The sequence below is a fragment of the Marmota marmota genome, unplaced genomic scaffold (genome assembly GCF_001458135.2).
Source record: "Marmota marmota marmota unplaced genomic scaffold, marMar, whole genome shotgun sequence".
NCBI lineage: Eukaryota > Metazoa > Chordata > Mammalia > Rodentia > Sciuridae > Marmota > Marmota marmota.
The window spans coordinates 11537070-11555818 of record NW_026000093.1 but is presented as its reverse complement, the minus strand read 5'-3'; the positions used below and the strand labels follow the sequence as shown (position 1 = coordinate 11555818).

General features: G+C 37.7%; 1 protein-coding gene across 11 annotated transcripts in view; it reads left to right on the top strand.

The window, feature by feature from the left end:
• Positions 1–18749, top strand: part of CUNH8orf34 (chromosome unknown C8orf34 homolog) — a 418284-nt gene that overhangs the window by 272933 nt on the left and 126602 nt on the right. For 9 of the 11 annotated variants that reach the window (XM_048782941.1, XM_048782947.1, XM_048782946.1 and 6 more), the window contains one exon: positions 7368–7503. In XM_048782941.1, coding sequence (XP_048638898.1) covers positions 7368–7503 — 136 coding nt within the window. The remainder of the gene's footprint in view (positions 1–7367; positions 7504–18749) is intronic. The other 2 variants (XM_048782945.1, XM_048782942.1) reach the window with 1 other exon arrangement.

The window sequence follows — 18749 nt, the reverse complement described above, 5'->3', positions numbered from 1 at the left end:
ATAAATAAACAAACAAATGGGAGACTTACAGTGTGTTCTGATTGGAACTTGTTGGCATGTAGAATCTGAAAACAGGTTAATTAGGAGCCTACTATGTTATGTGATTGGTTGGGTTGCATATTTTGGTTCTCTCTGGTTAGGTCTAATTTGGAAATCAGGGAGAAAGGAGGGAATTGGCCTATACTAACTGTTCCCTGAATGTTTGGGGCCCGCGGCTGCAGAGGTGGTGGGCCAGTGTTCTAATGCAGTGTCTGTGTATTGTGTATTGCCCCACGGTCCCTTCTTTTGATAGTTTTCTTCCTTGCAGGAGATTGGTCAAAAGCTGAGGCTAGTGATCCAGGTCTTCACTACTTGATAACTATTCTTCACAGTCAATTATATCACAAGATCTTTTTAATCATTTTTTTTGTTGTACAGTCATTTTGGCCACATGGAAGGATTTAAGATTGTACACAGTGTGGGGAGCCACTCTGAATGACTTGCGTCTTCCATCCTGAAGCAAGAAGCTTTGACCATCACTACATTTTGTAGTGATCTGGGCGTTGTCCTGGTTCAGACATGAGGGCATGTCTTCAGATGTAAGTGACACCCCTTGGGTTGAATTACACTGGCCTGTCCCTTGTAACCTTGCCCCTTCTGGCCTTTTTTGGATGGAACTTTCTCAGAACAAGGATACCCCCAATAAAAGCTCACTTCTGAACATGCTCATTCTCTCTTACCAGCCTCTGGTAACTTTCTTTGGCTCTCCCATTTGGGGAGCCTGAGGCCAAGAGGGGAGAAGCAATCCTGAAGCTTGTTTAAAGGTGTTTTCTTTGGTGTCCCTGGAAATTCAAACGAGTGACCTTAAGTTCATTCAGCTGCCTGCGTGGGTCTGGGGCAGCAACATAGAATTCAGGGGACCAGCATCATGATCACTATAACATCCAAATATGATTGATGTCCACTTAAGTTGTGTGTGGTGATGGATGCTTAGAATCCCAGTGACTTGGGAGGCTGAGGCAGGAGTATGACAAGTTTGAGGCAAGACTGGGCAACTTAGCAAGACCCTGTCTCAAAATAAAAAAAAAAATAAATAAAAGACTGAGGTTGTAGCTCAATAGTAGAATATGCCCCCAGCATGTGCAAAACCCTGGGTTTGATCCCCAGTGCCACACACAATCCCCGAACACACACTTTCCTACACATGTCTATCACAGTCTCATATACACGTCTATTTAAGATGCTTCAAAACCAAGAACTTCAATTACCCTGTCTAGGCTTAAAGAACATATTTAACTTAAGGACCAGATTTAGAGACCCAGGTAGCTATTTCCTTAAGGTAACATATAGACTTTTCTGCTTAACTCCTTTCATTGATCCAAGTACAATAAGAAGTACTGGCAATGGCCCAGATTCCACCATGATTAGTGAATAAGAAATCTAGATCAATGTGATTGTCCATCACTACTGTTGCTAACAAGTTGAGACAGATGTGCATTCCACCTAGAGTAGAGGTGGTATCATTTATAATTTCTGCCAGAATTAGTGACAACATGTCTTACAGTCTTTTGTTAATGATTCCTATTGTTGGAAACTGCTTGCTCATTCATTCTGAAGATTGAACCCAGAAACACTTTATCACTGTACTACATGCTCAGTTATTTTTATTTTTTATTTTTCTTTTTGAGACAGGGTCTCGCTGAGTTGCCCTGCCTGGCATCAAGCTTGTGATTCTTCAACCTCAGCCTCCTAAGTTACTAGAATGACAGCCAATACCACCACGCCTAGCAAAACTGCTTTATTATTTGCAAAAACAATGAATCAGTAACTCTCTCCAGTGGAATGTCTATAAATAGTCTGAGTAGACTTGTTTTGGAGCTTGCATTAGAGTTGAACTCTCCCTCCTTGATGGTCTATAGAATCAAGATAACTGTGTGCAGATAAGATTTTAAATACTGTTCCTAAGGTGCATGAAACCTTAGAAGGAAGCTGCAAGATGCCATCCTGGCTACAAGGGAAGTAGTATGGTAGGAACACATGTGGATCCAGGAAGAAAGCAGTTGTTCATGACTTGAGGTGAAACCAAGGCTTTTCATTAGCTGAGTTACACACTGGAATCTCGGTGGAAAGTAAGTGACTCCTCATCCTACAAAGGTTGTTGAATTCAAGTTCGAAAGTTCCTAGATTCCAAACTCTAGGTTGAAAAAAATCTATTCTTTTTCCTAGGAGAGAGGGACACTGGCAAAGTCAGTGGAGATGCCATTGGCTGTATTTCCCTGTGATCTCATTTAATGAGACTAAAATTTCTCAAAAACATTTTCGTTATGGGGATCTGATGAGGCATGGCATATTCAGCAATCAGAAGTTTAAGGGCTCAAATGGTATAAAGAGAAAAACTGTCATTGTGAGTGGTTGATGATCGGGAATTGATAGAAAGTGGGAAGAATGATCATCATTAGGCAAAAAAAAAAATGAATTGAAGGGGTCTCTGGCCTACATCTTGGGCAGAAGCTGTGTACTATCTGAGGTCATCATAGGCTCTGAAGGTCATAAGCCATCTATCTACTTTGAAAATCAGCTGCTTCCAGAGAGTCTCAGAGAATCCTTAGTTTGATGTTCTCTATTAGAGTAGGTTCTAACTTTTGTTGATTCAGATCACTTAGTTGTGAAATGGGATTTACCCCAGGGAGTTTTACTTCACTGTTGTTAACAATATTTCCACTGGGGTTCAAAAACAGTTTTTTTCCTCATGTATCCTGTAATAGATGAAATCTTTTGGTTGGATATCAAGAAGAGCCTGTTAAGATGTTTTGGGAATATAACCTTAACATGTTGGCAGTAGGAATGGGTATAATACATGAGCCCTTTTCACTATGTTGCCATGGTCATGTATACAGGGAAGTGTATAGTAATGTAGCTAAAAATTGAAATGCATAGCTCCTTCGTTACCAATTCATAAGGAAATAAACAAGAGTCCCAAAGAGTGTAGACCATACTGATATAAGAGCAAGTAGGAGTGCCTTTGACTAAGGAAGCTCAAGCATTTCTAAAAGTTTTATTAATTTTTATTTCAAAGATATCATTGATTCTTTCCACCTTTCCAGAAGAATGTAGGTGGTAAGGGCAGTATGGTTTCTGAGTATGAGAGCATGTTCTTTGATACTTCTTGTGAAAGTTTGTATTGGCCTCTTGATGTAAAATTTGTATTCCCAAGCCTGGAAATATAAAATCAGTCAATTATTTAGACACTGTAACGACTACAGCTTTTGGGCAAGGAGATATTTCAACCATCCTGATATCAGACATAATAACTAAAACATATCAAATTCCATCCCTCAAAGAATGAGAACTGTATAAATTCATTGGATGGTACTGTGTTTCTGTTCTCACGACTAAAAGGCTCAGGGGTCACTCCAGTTGAACTGGGCTAACTGGGTTGCGCAAAATAACCACAAAAGAGACACAGATACCTTTTTCTTTGGGGTCACTGTGACGGCTCCTCTGACCTTAAGGGTCCGCAGGAAGGGAGAGGGCGAGAGCACGCACTGACCCCGTTTATTGAGGAGAAGTTATTTAAATGAGGCAAGGGGTCAGGTTTCAGGGGGCTGAGTCTATCTTCATGATGTCCACTGTCAGCAGGTTGACTGACACCTGGGTAGGCCACACCCAAGGACACAGTAAGAGAAGGGGACACACACAAGGCACTTCCATGGAAGATTCTATCCTAAACAGGGCAAGGGGTTATATTACAAAGGAACAGGTGAGCATAGCTTCACCCTGGGGCTGTAGCAAGACACACCCATGCAGGAGACACCGACCCTAGAACCCAAGAAGGGTGGGGAAAGCTCTGCCACATTTCTGTGACTGAGCACCTCAGCACCCAGCCGGGGAGTGTGACTCAGTCACTTGTAAGGTTGGTCTCCCACAGGATGGTGTTCAAAAGGCCCTTGAAACTTTGGTTCCTGATCATATTCCACCTTTATAGTAATTTAGGAATGATGCTGTTGATGAGTGACACGTGACTCAAAATGACCTCGCCTTTTTAAAGTTTCTCTAGACATGTTAACATAAGGATGTAAACAATTTATTTGTACCATGATAAGTAATTTCCTAGAGAAATTTGCCTAGCATGCATTTGAAACCATATGGTGCCACCAAGACCAGCAGAGATTATCTGAGAAAGGCTAGAACCATAATGTGTCTATCTAGTTTTTCTTTCTTCTTTTCTTCCTTTCTCTCTCTCCGTCCCTCTCTGTCTCCCTCCCTCTCTTTCTTTCTTCTTTCTTTTTCTATTATTAAAATATCATAATTATACATAATAGTTGGGTTCATTTTGAAAAAAATCATACATCCAGTGAATTTGATTTTAATCCCCATTCCCCCTACCTATTGCTCCCAAGGTGAAATTTCCTTTGGTGCATTCATATATGCATATAGCGTGATTTTGTTAAATTATTCCATGTTTCTTCACCTTTCCCATCCTCCTTCCCTCCCTCATGTTCTCTTGCTTCTACTCCATCGATCTTCCCTATATATCTATGATATCTGATCCCTGCCCTCTCACCCATCACCTTCTTTCTTTTACTTTGCTCCAGCTTCCACATATGAGAGAAAATGTTCAACCTATGATTTTCTGAGTCTGGCTGATTTCACTTAGCATGATGTAGAAGCATAGGTTTTTCATTGTGAATTTGACACACTGTGGTTCTAGCCTCACTCAGTTTTTCATTGTTCTTTCCATAATCATGAATTAAATGTTGGTATTTGATAACATTGTTTTTTAATTCCTCCAGGAATTTGTCTTTCAAAAATTGAGATAGGATCATAACTTTAGTGAAGGCTGCTTATTTGGCAAAATGATCTGGTATAACGTTTTCTTTAACATCATATTATTTCTTTCTCATGAGTCTCACTCTTTATAACAGTGACCACTTTATAAGTAGGACTATATCTAAAATTGTTTTATATAAATTGTCTAATTCTAGATGGAGGTTCCAACAGAGTTAAAAAAAGCTTTTGCTTCTACAGCATCCCAAAGTTATACTTAAGAAGAAAAGTAGGCCTTGCATGTATTTAGTCTGAGGTCTTTCATCAATCAATAAGCTCAAGCAAGTGCAATAGTTCTGCCATCTGTACTGAATTTACTTCACATGGAGGACTCTATTCTTCAAGTAAACTTAAGTTAGTGATGGTGCAGGGAATTCCCCTCACCACTCTCACCACTCACTGAAATGAACTGACAACAGGCGGAATAGCAGGAGAAAAAGCACACAGACATATTAATGTGCACAGGAACATCAAGGAATGGTGATTACCCACTAACCCACTGATATGCAGAAATTTATGTACCTTCTTCATAGGAGAGAGAGAAATGAGAATTTGTAGGCAAATCTGAGGGGGTAATAAGTGAGTTTTTAGGAGAGTTGAATGAGCTTAAAGAATATACAAGGGCTGCGACAAATGTCCTCTGGATTCCAGGTATGGTGTTTGATGAACCTTTCCTGAGGTTAATCTTTCCTGGATAATGAGATTTTGCAAAAATTGTATTCTCTGGAGGAAGAGGATTTCCATTGGTCAAATAAGGGAACTTCAAGGAAGGCTTCCCCTGAACTTCATTAGAGAGCAGGGATCAAGGATGATCAAGAGATAGAGGGGGTAGAGGGGGCTAGAGAGATCTTAGGTCTGAGATGGTTTCTTCAGTTCAGCATGTCAAAATACCACACTTTGGGGTATCATTTTCTGAACCCTAATAGTAGCATACTCTACTTAGTAACCTCCAGTTTCAAATGTTAAAGTATGATCCAAGAACAAATAATTTTGGGTCAAGGTTTTCCTTAGGAATCCTTAAAAAAGGGGGGTGGGGTGGGGTGGGGTGAAGTATAGAAAGTTCTTTAACTGATGTAAGAAAATCATGAACTTTCATTTTCATGGAAGGGACTGGAAAGTGGCATAAATTATGGTATTACAGTGGTGAACAGTAAGTAAGGAGAGACTCACAGTGTGTCATGAGAGGTTCATTGCTGGCTAGAAAGTATTGTGTGTTCTCAGGCAGTAGTTTTATCTGTATTGATATACAGATCAGTATGAGATCAGAAAGAGAGCCCATAAGGACTCCAGCAAAAGCACCAAGTTTTGAAATGGCAGCTAGGCTGTTAAACAAGGGACAGTCTTTGCAACCAGGTCAAAGTGATGAGCTTTTGATAACTTCCCTGAAGCTAAATTAAAACTCTAAGGGCTTCTCCAGATTGCTTAAGCACAAGAAGACAGAAGAGCTTTCACTTAGGACTGCCTGTTGAGAGGTGCTGTTGACCATTCTGCTTCAGAAGGACTATACATGTTTCAGTCTGAGTTGTCACCATCTCAGGAAGATTTCACACTTGTTGTAATTTTGCAATATCCAGTTAAACCTAGAAATGCTCTGAACTGTTTTATGAGGGGTCTAGGTTGTTTTATACCCTTTATTTTATCACAAGAGAATGATTTGCCTCCTCGTGTAGATTATGCCATTAGTAATGGATTACATTTTGGCAAAATATAATTGATTCTTTGAAACTTTATGTCTTTTCTTTACAAAGGCTAAAAGCAAGTTAATGAAATCCTTTTTGTAAGCTTGTATGTTCTTGGAACAAAGAAGTAGATTATGTACATATTATATGGGAATTGAACCACAAAAGAATTTTAAATCATTTGAGTCTTGATTGAGGACCTGGGAAAAATGGAAGGAGCTTCAGGGACCCTCTGGGGCATGACTATCCAGGTATCTGACTGTCCTCCCCAGGAACAGAGAAAAAATTGACAGCAAAATAATTAGACAGTTTCAGGTAAATCCTGATTGGAGGTTTTTGGATGGAGAAGCTGGAAGCAGGCTAATTGGAAATGAAAGAATTATGTAATTGGTTTTAAAGTATATTTGGCTTTTTCTCTTTGGTTGTGTTGGAAAAAAAGACAACACAAAACAAAAACAAACAAACAAACAAAAAACAAAACAGGCAGCCAGCAGTATTCCAGCAAGTCCTGGCCATTGGGGGCATATTGCTGGAGAGGTTCTGGTTGGGCTCCCCTGGATAAAGTTCCAGGGGAGGCTGTGGATCTGCATTCTATTTCGTGTATGTTCTACCCACTGTCTGTTTGCATTTTCTGTCTCTCACCTTTTTGTGTCTCAGAAATCTTCTCAAATAATTTGTCTCTAACCACATCTAGAAATGATCTGAAAAATAATTGAAGTGTGAGGTTAAGAGTTTTGCAAAGGGGTTATATAAAATAATATCTTGCTTAACAAACTATTGGCTTCTGCCTACAGTTATCTACCTGAGGACAAAAAAAAAATCCTCTTTAATTCTACTAGACTTATTTTTTTTCTTTTTCTGTGATTGTTTGTGTTTTTGCAGAGGATCTTGATGATTTAAGAATGGAGGGAGTAACAACCCTGGTACCTTCTGGGAGCAAATTTAACCAAGGCCGACCTACTCATCCTGCTGAGCCCCAGGCCAAGGTCACACTGAATATCTGTTCAAGGTGTGCCAGGTAAAACACATAATAGGTATAGCGTACATAAACTTGATCTTTAAAAATCCAAGATTTTGGTGCAAAGAGTGTGCTCCTCTGTGTTCTGAAAAACTTTTCCTTCTAATTATCTTTTGTGCTAACATTGGCAAGGAAGTTAAGTTTATGCAGTTTACCCTTGTGCCCAATGCCACTCAGACCAACAATGAATCAAAGAGTTTAAATTGTCTTCCCTTCACAGCTTGAGACTATTTTAAGTCTCTCTGTCTCTGAATTTCATTTGCTGTCTGCCCTTCTGTTCCTTTTCAAAGGAAGATTCAAGGGGCTCTGAATGTTCAAAGCCACTTTTAAAGCACCTGCATAAAGAAAGAGTTTGCCCAGGTACAATTTGAGATCTGATATTATTGGCCTTTTAACCTGCCCCTCATCCTGTTCACCTCCTGGAAAGAATTTAATCAGCTTGATGCTTTTCAGTTTGGGCAGCTGGAAGCAATCTTTGCATATACTGTATGTGGCCAAAGAAGTAGCTTCTGGTTACTGCCAAGTCAGCTCCCAGTGCTGGTCTAGCAAAAACTCACCAAATAGCTTGAATTCATTCTTTTGTAGGAACTAAATCTCATTTGCAAAGAGGCTTTTAAGTCTGTTTAAATGATAAAACAAGCCTTCTAACCCTTATGTAAATGGTTCAGATTAGCAAGAACAATGTGCTGGCTGGCCAATTTTATCTCCTTTTCTTTATGTCTAGCTGTTCTATTGTACTTTTTTGAGAGGGGATTAGCTGCTTGGAAATTGGGAGGAGGAAAGTATAGGGAAATCATCTCCTGATTTTTGTAGCTTTTCTTCTTTTGCTTTACCCTTTTGGAATTTTTATTTTAATTGTCATTAGCTTAGAAAAATAAAAAGGAGAGCTCTTAGAAAATCAGGGAATGTTGTTTGTGGTCATTACAAAAGTGCAATAGCATATAGTGAAAACACCACGGGGAACTTTGCTGAAGACTAGGAATATTTAGAAAAACGACTTTTTGAAAAAAAAAATAAAGCTGTGAAGAAAACGTGTAATATTTATGTGATAATATTTAAAGCATTCTGAGTGTACAAGGTCATCTATGGAAGAGTTATTTGGCATTTTGTTTTAAACTTTATAGTTTATATGTATAAATGTACATTTGTACTTTGATTGGAGAGGGGATGATACTTGGTCCTTCCTATAACTAACAGAAGATCAGGGCATGGGGTGTTTGCTTTTCCAGAAGGGAATACTTATAGAAAGAATTTTTTATGAATCCATTGAGGACCAGGAAAAGATCAAACACACCTTTAACCCTACATTATCATTCAGCTTCCCAATAATAGAATGAAGATTGTAAATCACAACCAACCTGCATTTAAGGTGTTTAGCTGAATTCATTCAAGAAATGTTCATCCAAATAATAATTAGTTATATATACTGTATTTTCACTATATATTACATACAAGTCTAAGTTTTCTAAAAATTAATTTCTATTGTCCCCCTTTTATAGATAAGAAAAATAAAGCATTAGTCCGTTACACAGCTTGTCCAAAGTAACACAACTAGTAAGTAGTAAAACGGTTTCAAAGCCAGGCTGTATTGGTCCACAGGCTGCCTCTAACTCCTTTGTTTTGTTGATAAGCATCAACTTTTGTCTGAAGGTGAAGACAGAAGTTCCAAACAGATAAAAACAATAAGATTCAGGTGTTTGAAATGATGGGCATTCAAGATATTGTTTTGTTGGAAAATAAGGCAAAGTCCTTTCAAAAGGAGAAGAAGATATATTGACTCAGAGCAAAGTAGGAAACAGTATAGAAGAGTCTATGCTGTTCATTTTATATGGGCTACTGTTGACAGAGCTTAGAGTAAAAGAAAAACTCATATTGATTGTGAAGAACTATGAAGAATATGACATGTTAATGTATTTGCAATCTGGTAGCCTGCTGCTGTGTTATACATGTGAGTGGAAGACATGAAATTTCTGGGACAGAGACCAGGGGCTTTTAATTCATAAAATAATAATAATAATAATAATAATAATAATAATAATAATAATTAGCATAATCACTTGTTTCCTGAGCTGAATTTCTCACAGAGTGGCACAAACAGTGTTGTAGATTGCATTATGTGAGAGGAATCTTGAGTTAGGAAACCTGAATATTTTGCAATAGGCATAGTATGTCCGGCTATCGCTCCAATGGAACCTCCGTATCTATCTTCAAAGGTTGTTAGCTATACAAACATCCTTGAGCAAATTAAACAAAGACTTTTAATATCTCTCAACATGAAAGACTATGAAGAATTATTTCCCAGTACTACTTAGGGTGGATCACTTTTGTAATGCGTTACTGTCATTATCAATACTTTCCATCTTTAATTCATCATTATCAATTTATGTCAAAAAAAATGCCTCACCTCAACTATTGAAGTTGTAAGCAAGGAATTTAAGACTGCCACATTCATTTTAAGCCAGAGATAAGGATTATCAGAAGCAGAAGTCATAAACTAGAGGACTGTGGTATTGATTGTTTTGTGTATCCATATAATATTTTAAAGTGTCACTGAATATGTGACTATCTTAGTCCATTTGGGGTCTTATCACAAAAAAATTCATAATTGGGTGGATTATAAATGACAGACATTTATGTCTCACAGTTTGGAGGCTAAGTAGTCTAAGATTAAGGCACTGAGAGTGTCTTCATGCTGCATGGTCACAGAGTGCTGGAGATGGAACCCAGAGTCTCACACAGGCAAAGCATGAAGTGCTTTACCACTGAACTACACCTCCCCCAACCACTGAGGTCTCTTTTATAAAAGCACTAATGCCATTCATGGGGGCTCTACCCTCCTGACCTAAAGAACTTCCAGAGGACCTGCCTCTTAATACCTTCACTTCAGGGGTTGTGTTTCAACCCTGAACTTTAGAAGCATGCAAACATTCAGAACATAACAATTATTTACTAATTTCACATATAAAAATGGGACTTCTATCTTTTCTTAAAAATCAGTAGAGCTGATAATACTAGGCCATTTTCTGAAATGATTTCACAGAAGCAGTTTTCCCTTCTAGACCCTGAGGCCAGCAGTCATACTCCACTGTGTCTGAGTTTGTTTGTCCAAGTTTATTTATTTATACTACTTCTATGAATTCTGGAGGTCATCATTTGTAATCCCTAATTTGTAGAAAAGCTGTGTGGGAGATGAAAGACTTTCCTTCCATCATCTGAAGGTTTAATATTTAAGTCTATGGAATAAACTGACAACAGGCAGATGAATGAGAGAAAAGCTATACAAATTAATTATCTGCATCACAGGAAAGAAAAGACCCCAAACTCAGTGAGAATTAGGAACCTAAATTTAGGTAGGGGAGAGGAGAAAAGGGGTGTAAAAAACTTAGGGGAGAGGAAATGATTTTTTAGGAAAGAAAAATAGATAATTGTTTGTGATAAGGTTTGTCTGCATGTGATTTCTTCTAATGGACTTCTGGAGAGTTTGCAGTATAATTTCTAATGATAAAACTCCCAATTGAGTTCCTTTTGGAGGATCTGTCTTTAGACAGTTATGGGGAGTGCAGAGAAAGCCTTTCATTGCATTTGCTATTTTTCAAATGCTTTTATCTCAAAGTAATCAATATCCACAAATAGCATATTTTTGGGGGTTTTCTTCAGCTGGATTGCCAAAGATATACAGTGAAGAATCAGAAGTGGAAGATTGCAGCTCAAGGAACCTGACCAGGCCATTGTAAGAAGGATCCCATACCAACAGGGAAAGAAGGCAAGATCCCAATGTTTCAGGGTGCCAGGTTTGGTAGGAGTTTAAGGTAAAAAGACTGCAGTCAAAGACCAGGTAATCTCTCAGAATTCAGGTAGCAAGCAAGTTGAGTCTGGTGCTATGGTCCAGACCCACATGAAGAAAAATGACTTTCATTTGGAGCCCAGTATCTATTCCCATTGTTCACATTGTGTGCACCAGTACCCAGCAGGGAAGAGACATATGGGATCTAAATCTCACTGTTTTGGAGACAGTGTGGTACTGAGGATAAGAAAGTTTAGGATAACTAATGCTAAATGAAAATGACTTTATTTACCAATACCTTTCAAGATTTTACAGCCAAAGTAGCCTGGAAAGACAACCTGTGAAAGGAGGTCTAATGTCCATAGGCCAAATTATATAGTGTGTCTATCATGGGAAAAATTATTCAGATATTGAGAATAGCTGGTTGTTATCTATGAAATGGAGTTAATATATATTGACTTCCAAGGGTGACTTGGAAGGCAGAGCAAGAAACTCTATGCCAATAAAGTTCTCAAGGCCAGGGGTCTCCAGGGACAGGGTTTCCTGGTTTGCCCAATCCATCCTCTCCCTGCCCATCTTTTTGATAGACTCACATTAAAGTGTTAAGATAGTGGGAAAAAAAAAAGTGACATCAAACCATAGTGAGATGTCACCTCATACCTGTTAGAATGGCTATGATCAAAAAGATGACAATAAATGCTGGAAAGAGTGGAGAAAAGATTAATACAGCCATTATGGAAAAAGCATGAAGGCTCCTCAGAAAATTAAAAATAGAAATACCTTAGTTCAAGCAATTCTGAACATATATTCAAGCGAACTGATATCATTATCCTGAAGAGATATCTGCATGGAGCTCTTCTCATTCGGAACCTGATTGGATGATGATCAGTAATGAGGCTGATAGATTATACTGCCATTGATCAAGGGGTTGGAGTCCTACATAACTACTGGAGGTAATTTTACTTTTTAAGACATCAGGAAGAGAAGCATTCAGCCCACACTTAATTTCTCTCTAAGTATTATGTACAATAAAATGATTAAAAGATCAAGTGTACAAAAGTTTGTGGATTTGCAGTTACAAGAAATAAAAAGATTGCAGGTTATTTTTTTCTATAAATATTTCACACATGATTGGAAAAGTACAAATGAAAGATAGCATGTGTTTTCAGGCTAGACATTATGCAGAGTAGTGGTATTTGCATATCTCACATCTTGGACAAGTAAAAGAATGCATGGCCAACAGATAAATAACCACCAAAACAGGTGAAGATTTTTACACAAGGCCCAGGAATGGTGGCTTGCACTTGTAATCCCAGTAAATCAGGAGTCTGAGGCAAGAGGATTCTTAGTGAGGCCATTTATGGCAACTTAGTGAGATCCTGTTTTAAAATAAAATATGGAAAGGTCTGGAGACCTATCTCAATGGTAAAGTGCCCCTGAGTTTAATCCCTTGTACCAAAAAAGAAAAGAAAGATTCTAATCCAGAACATCTCATTTCCCTCCTCAGTTCATAAGAAGAGAAGCCACTGTAAATCAATTTGCAGTAAATACAACTTTGTCCATATAGATTAAAGCAGTGTCCTTAGGGTGGGTGATGTTACTTGTTATAAGGTAGATTTTTAAGGCAGTCATTGAGTGTTTTAGAAAGTCCACTGGTTCAGTTACAAATCCTTTAATAATATAAGTTTCCTGGTTGCCTAAGAATCACACTAAGTAATATCAACAAAAAAGTAAAGAATTGATATGCTACTGATACAAATGATCAGAAACTATCTGCAAAACTTTTGTGGCTGGAAAAAAAATCCTTTGGAAAATCTTGAACTTCATTTTAAAATTCTCCATGAAGTGTCTTATATTTCTGTTTTAATATTATAGTTAACAAACCAATAATAAGCAGAGTAATGCTGATACTAAGGCACCAAAATACCATTTCAAGTGATGCTTATAAGCCATTTTTCTGGAAAGACCACCCATTAATTCTGTCTACCCACCACCATTCTTAGGAGTTAAATCTTGTTTTTGTGAACTCATGCCAGGGCATTCCGGGTGGTAAGATGCTAAATTTGCTTTTGATGGTGCAAGTGTTTGCATTCCTTCATGCTTAACATCAATAGTGCACAAAAAGGGGAGGCGGGAGGCTGAAAGCCATTTTCAAAGAAATTGGATTATACAGAACATGCAGTGATACTGGCTCAGACACTAGAGCATGAGAATCCAAGGAGAAACTTATTTCCAAATAGCCTGCTGATTTTTAAACTGATTTGTCTCAAGCCACTCAGACAAAAATTCTTCATTATTTCTCTTTAATGTGATGATATTAAATGACCATGCTTAGTTATAAGTTGACTTGATAAAGCAGAAATGGATCATCATTAGTGATAGCACGCTGAAGAAAAGATGAATGCCAAACCTTGTGTGAAGGAATTCAAACTCCATTAGGATTTGCTAATTGACGGAGAATACTTAACAGAATCAGTCACACATTATATTCAGTTCACTTTTATGTATTCCCCCCGCCCCGCACCAACTATATTCATAAAGTTTCAATTCAGTAACTTCCCAGTGGAAGGAATGGTGAGTCAAACAGACATAATGGAAAATGAATTAGAACAAATAGGGATTACTATCACTAGTTTAAATTTCAATTTTCTTTTTTTCATAAAAGTGACATGCTAGACCTAGAAGAGTAAGGACTCCATTTGAGGCATGCACTACCAACTGCCATTGTTATGGTTTAGATCTGGAGTATCTCCAAAAAGCTTATGTGAGGAAGACTTGGTCCCCATTGAACCAATGTCCAGAGGTGAAGCCTTTGGGAAGTATTGGATCACAAGGATTCTGACCTCAACAGTGGATTATTCCATTGATAAGGGAATCGACCCCTGATAGGTGAGACCCAGCTGGAGGAAGTAGGTCAGTGTGCCAGGTCCCTTCCCCTCTTTCTCTCTGCTTCCTGGCTGCCATGAGATGAGCAGTTTTCCTCTCCCATGCCTTCTCCAGGCTAAGAGTAATGGAGTTAGCCTACCATGAACCCAAATACTCCTTTTCTCCTTTAAGTTATTCATGTCAGGTGTTTTGGTCACAGTGACAGAAAGCTGATTTAGCACAGCCATGTTTCACATGACAGAATCAATTCATTTGAATAAAAATTCATTTACCTGGCATTTATTCTCTGTCTGAAACTGTGAAGAGCCCTAAAAATAAAAATTAATACCCCTGACCACTAAGAACTTATGTTCTAGCAAAGAAGCATTAATCTTCTAGTAAACCAGCAAATTAAACTTGGACTACCAGATAGTGTGCTAGGCAGCTTTCCATCATTATAAAAAAGTGCCTGGTATAATCCACTTATGGAGATAAGGTTAATTTTGGCTCATAGTTTTGGAGGTTTCAGTTCATGATAAGCTGGCCCCATTGCTTCGGGCTTCTGGCAAAGCAGCCCATCATGGTGGGAGTTGAAGGTAGAGCAAAACTGTTGAAAGTCATGGTCAAAAGCAAAAACAAAACAAAAACAAAAAACAGTAAAGGATGGGACCCCACTATCCACCTTAACGGCACATCCTCAGTGTTCTAAGGACCTCCCACTGGCCCTACCTCTTAAAGGGTCCATCACCTCTCAATAGCACCAACCTGAGGACCAAGCCTTTAACACAGGGGCCTCTGGGAAACAATCCAGGTCCACACTGTAGTGGATGGTGGTAGTGCTATGAGAAATGAAACATGTTGAGATGGCTAGGTTAGGCCAGTCAGGATTGACTGTGATTTTATGGAGGCCATTGCTGTGGAAATTGTTCATTCGAGATAGGCTTGAAGGAACTAATGAGAGCAACACCAGCTAGAAGCTGGGAACCACCTCACCTCAACTGTTAAATTAAGTTCATGGTTCCTTTTGTTTATAAGTCAATGCAAGATTTTTGCTAGCCCCTGTAACTATTTTTGATTCAGAGAAGAGGGGGAACATGGTACACACCATGTGTACATGCACAGACATACAATCTAAATAAAAACTATTTTCTTGATATGTGAAAAAGAGCTAAGACTTTTGGCTAAGTGATAACAGGATTTAAATATCAGTTTGGGCACTGCCCAATTTTGGGAAATCACTTAACCTCCGTAAACCTCTTTTTCTTATTTAAATATGCATATAACAACGTCTGCCTACATGATTGATTGCACTGGAGTGGCTACCTCAGTCTCTAGCATAGGGCCTACTTTGAAAAAAAAAAAAAAACCTATTTCAAGGGGATAAAATAATTCTTAACATTTCAAAAGCAGTCAAATACACATTTAAAATCCAGGCAAGTCACCCTGTATTCTAGGGAAAAAAAAAGGAATATTAAATTAAAGTTCTGTGAAAAGGTCATGCTTAGGAATTAGAATATTAAGGGTCATTCAGATTGGTTTTTAGCTAAATAAAGATATTTTGATTATGGACAGGCTAGATTCCTTATCATTCCTCTCTGTGTAGATATACAAATCTATCTATGAATCTATCTGTCTATCTATCCATGTATCTATCTATATTATAAACACTCCGTGATATAGGAGACACTCAGAGGAAATAATGTGAGAGGTAGGGAGAGATGATCTTTACTGAGAAACAGCAAGACATGACTGTTTATGAATCCTGCAGTCAGTACAGACTCCTTATTTTTCAGTTCCTACCAGTAGATCTGGGAATTTTTTTTTTCTTGCATCTCCATTTAGTTCCTCAAGACTTTGCTGTGGTCTTCATTTAGGGTAACTTCATTTTTTTTTCTAGTCTTTCTGGGCCACAGGAAGTATTTGTAATTGTGGGAGGGACATTTGTGCAAAGCTTACAGAGAGCAAGTATTCTATAATTAGGAATTGATTATAGAACATTGCCTGGAGAAAGTCAGTGTGTCAATTTTTGTGTGGGAAAAAGAATTTTATCCTTCCATAAGGCGCAAAATGGCTGGCTTCCCTGCATCGCACTAAACACAATAGGGTAGCACACGCAATGAGATGTAATAATATTGATACATTCAAGAACAAATAAGTTGGTGATGGTTACTCCACTATGCCTCTTTAACCCAACAGGTCCCTGAGATGCCTGAACTTGGAAAGGGAGGGCCAGTACTTCATTCCTATTCCATCATGAGATGATGGACATTGGGTTCTTTCTACTTTTGGATTATTACGAATTATGCTTATTGGCTGTTTTTATCTTTTTTAAAGAAATATCTATTTCCTACCTTACTTATTTTTGATTTTTATATTATTTTTTTCAGTACTTGTGATTGAACACAGGGCCTTGTGCATACTAGGCCATCATGCTACGACTGAGCCAATCCTCAGCCCCTAATGCCTTACTTATTTTTAAAGAATTGGGCTGTCTTTTATTCTTGAAGTTGTAAGAGTTCTTTGCATTATGGATGCTGGTCCTTATCAGATATACAGCTTGCAAATATTTTCTCTCATTCTGAGAGTTGTATTTTCAATTTTATAAATGGTGTCCAATGAAGCATACACATTTTAAATTTTGATCAAGTACAACTTACTATCTTTTCTTTTGTCATGTATTTATTTGGTATCATACCTCAGAAATCATAACTTAATTCAAGTTCCTGAAGATTTATGCTCATGTTATATGCTAAGAGTTTTGTGGTTTAGCACTTATATTCAGACATATGATCTATTTTCAATTAATTTTCATATCTGGTGCAAGGTAGGGATCTAATTTCATTTTTTGCATGTGGATATCCAGGTATCCCAGTATCATTTGTTGAAAAGATTATTTCTTCCCTGTTTAATTTCTTGGTACCTGTTTTTGAAATCATATGAACCTTGAAAGTCTCATTGCTTTTGAAAATATAAGAGATTTTTGGTTGTATCTTCTACCATGAGCCTTGAAAGTAGCCATTTTTTTCCCCACGGATTCCTGATTCCTTTTGGCAGAAAATTCATGGTATACAATAGAATCTACTCCACTAGGTGCATTGAGAGAGTGCCATTGTTTTTAAAACATTTTAGTGAAAAAAGATGAGGACAAGAAAAAATGTGCGTTACTAAATACATTATTTGGAGATAAATTGATTTGACATTTTTCATCCCATTATAACAGTGTAGTGTTTCTACTTAATACATGGTCTTATAATATAAAATTCTTTTACACTGAAGATCTTTATTTTGACAAAATATCCAATTATTTAATGGCTTTAATGACCACTCTAGAGAACAGGTAAAGTATGTTGTCCCCAAATTCTTCATATAGTTTAAGGTTATTAAATTTTCAAACTCCAGTAAGTCTTTACAAATACTTCATAAAATTATGCAAAAACCCTATTGAATTGACTTAAAATTTGTAGATGATGCCTTTTGTTTTTAGCTTGCATTGATTACTTGATTTATGGTCATGTTACTTGTTTTAGAGTTTAAAGGGTCATTTGTAATACCTTATTTTGTGTGGCAATGTAATTTCCAGACTTATCTGATGAATAATGGGTTCCATTGTTTCAGTTTACCTTCAATTTGAGACCATTGCTGAGTGATCTAATAATCCGAAAAGCTTCTGTTTTAGTTATAATCATAGTCTGTTCAGCTATTATAACAAGGTACCTCAGACTGGGTTTATTACTCATGGTTCCGGAAACTGGAAATCTGAGATTAGTATGCCAGCATGGTCTGGTTCTCATGGGGGCAATCTTCCGGGTGGCAGACTTTTTCTTATCGGATCCTCACATGGTGGAAAGAGAGATGGCTAGATTTCTGGTCTCTTACTCTAAGGGTATTGCCTTAGTCTGTTTTTTGTTACTATAATAGAATACCTCAGACTGGATAATTTGTAAAAGAAAGAGGTTAATTTTGGCTGATAATTTTGAAGGCTGGATAGGCCCAGGAGCAGTCTGACAGTATCTTCTTGGCTTCTGGTGAGAGCCTCATGCTTCAGAGGATGTCAGAGAAGCAAATGGGAAAGAGAATTCATGCACAAAAGAAGAAAGGAGGTCAACTCCCAAGATAGCTACCCTGTTCCCCGAAGAAGGACCTCTTAAATGTCCTATTTCCCAGTACCACCACAATGGCAATCATAATCCAACGAGAGTTTGGGAAGGGAAAACCATATTCAATCATAACAGAGAGTTAATTACTCTAAAGCCCTCACCTCCAATATTGTCACACTGGAAGTTACATTTTACCATATGAATTTGAGGGTAACACAAACATTTAGTCCACAGCAGCTAAACATTGTGTCTTGGTTCAGATTGCCAACTACAAAGAGAAAGATTAAATTTAAACAGAGAAGATGAAAAAACACTCTAAAATTATATATTCTGCTTTATTTCAGTACCATCTGGACCATCTACAATGTTTTCATACATATTTATACTACAAGGTTTATATAACTGATTTTTGCCCAAATAAAATAATTTGGCTTTACATTATTATTCATATTATTATTTAATCTCTAGTAATTTATTCATTCAATACAGCTTTTAACCTT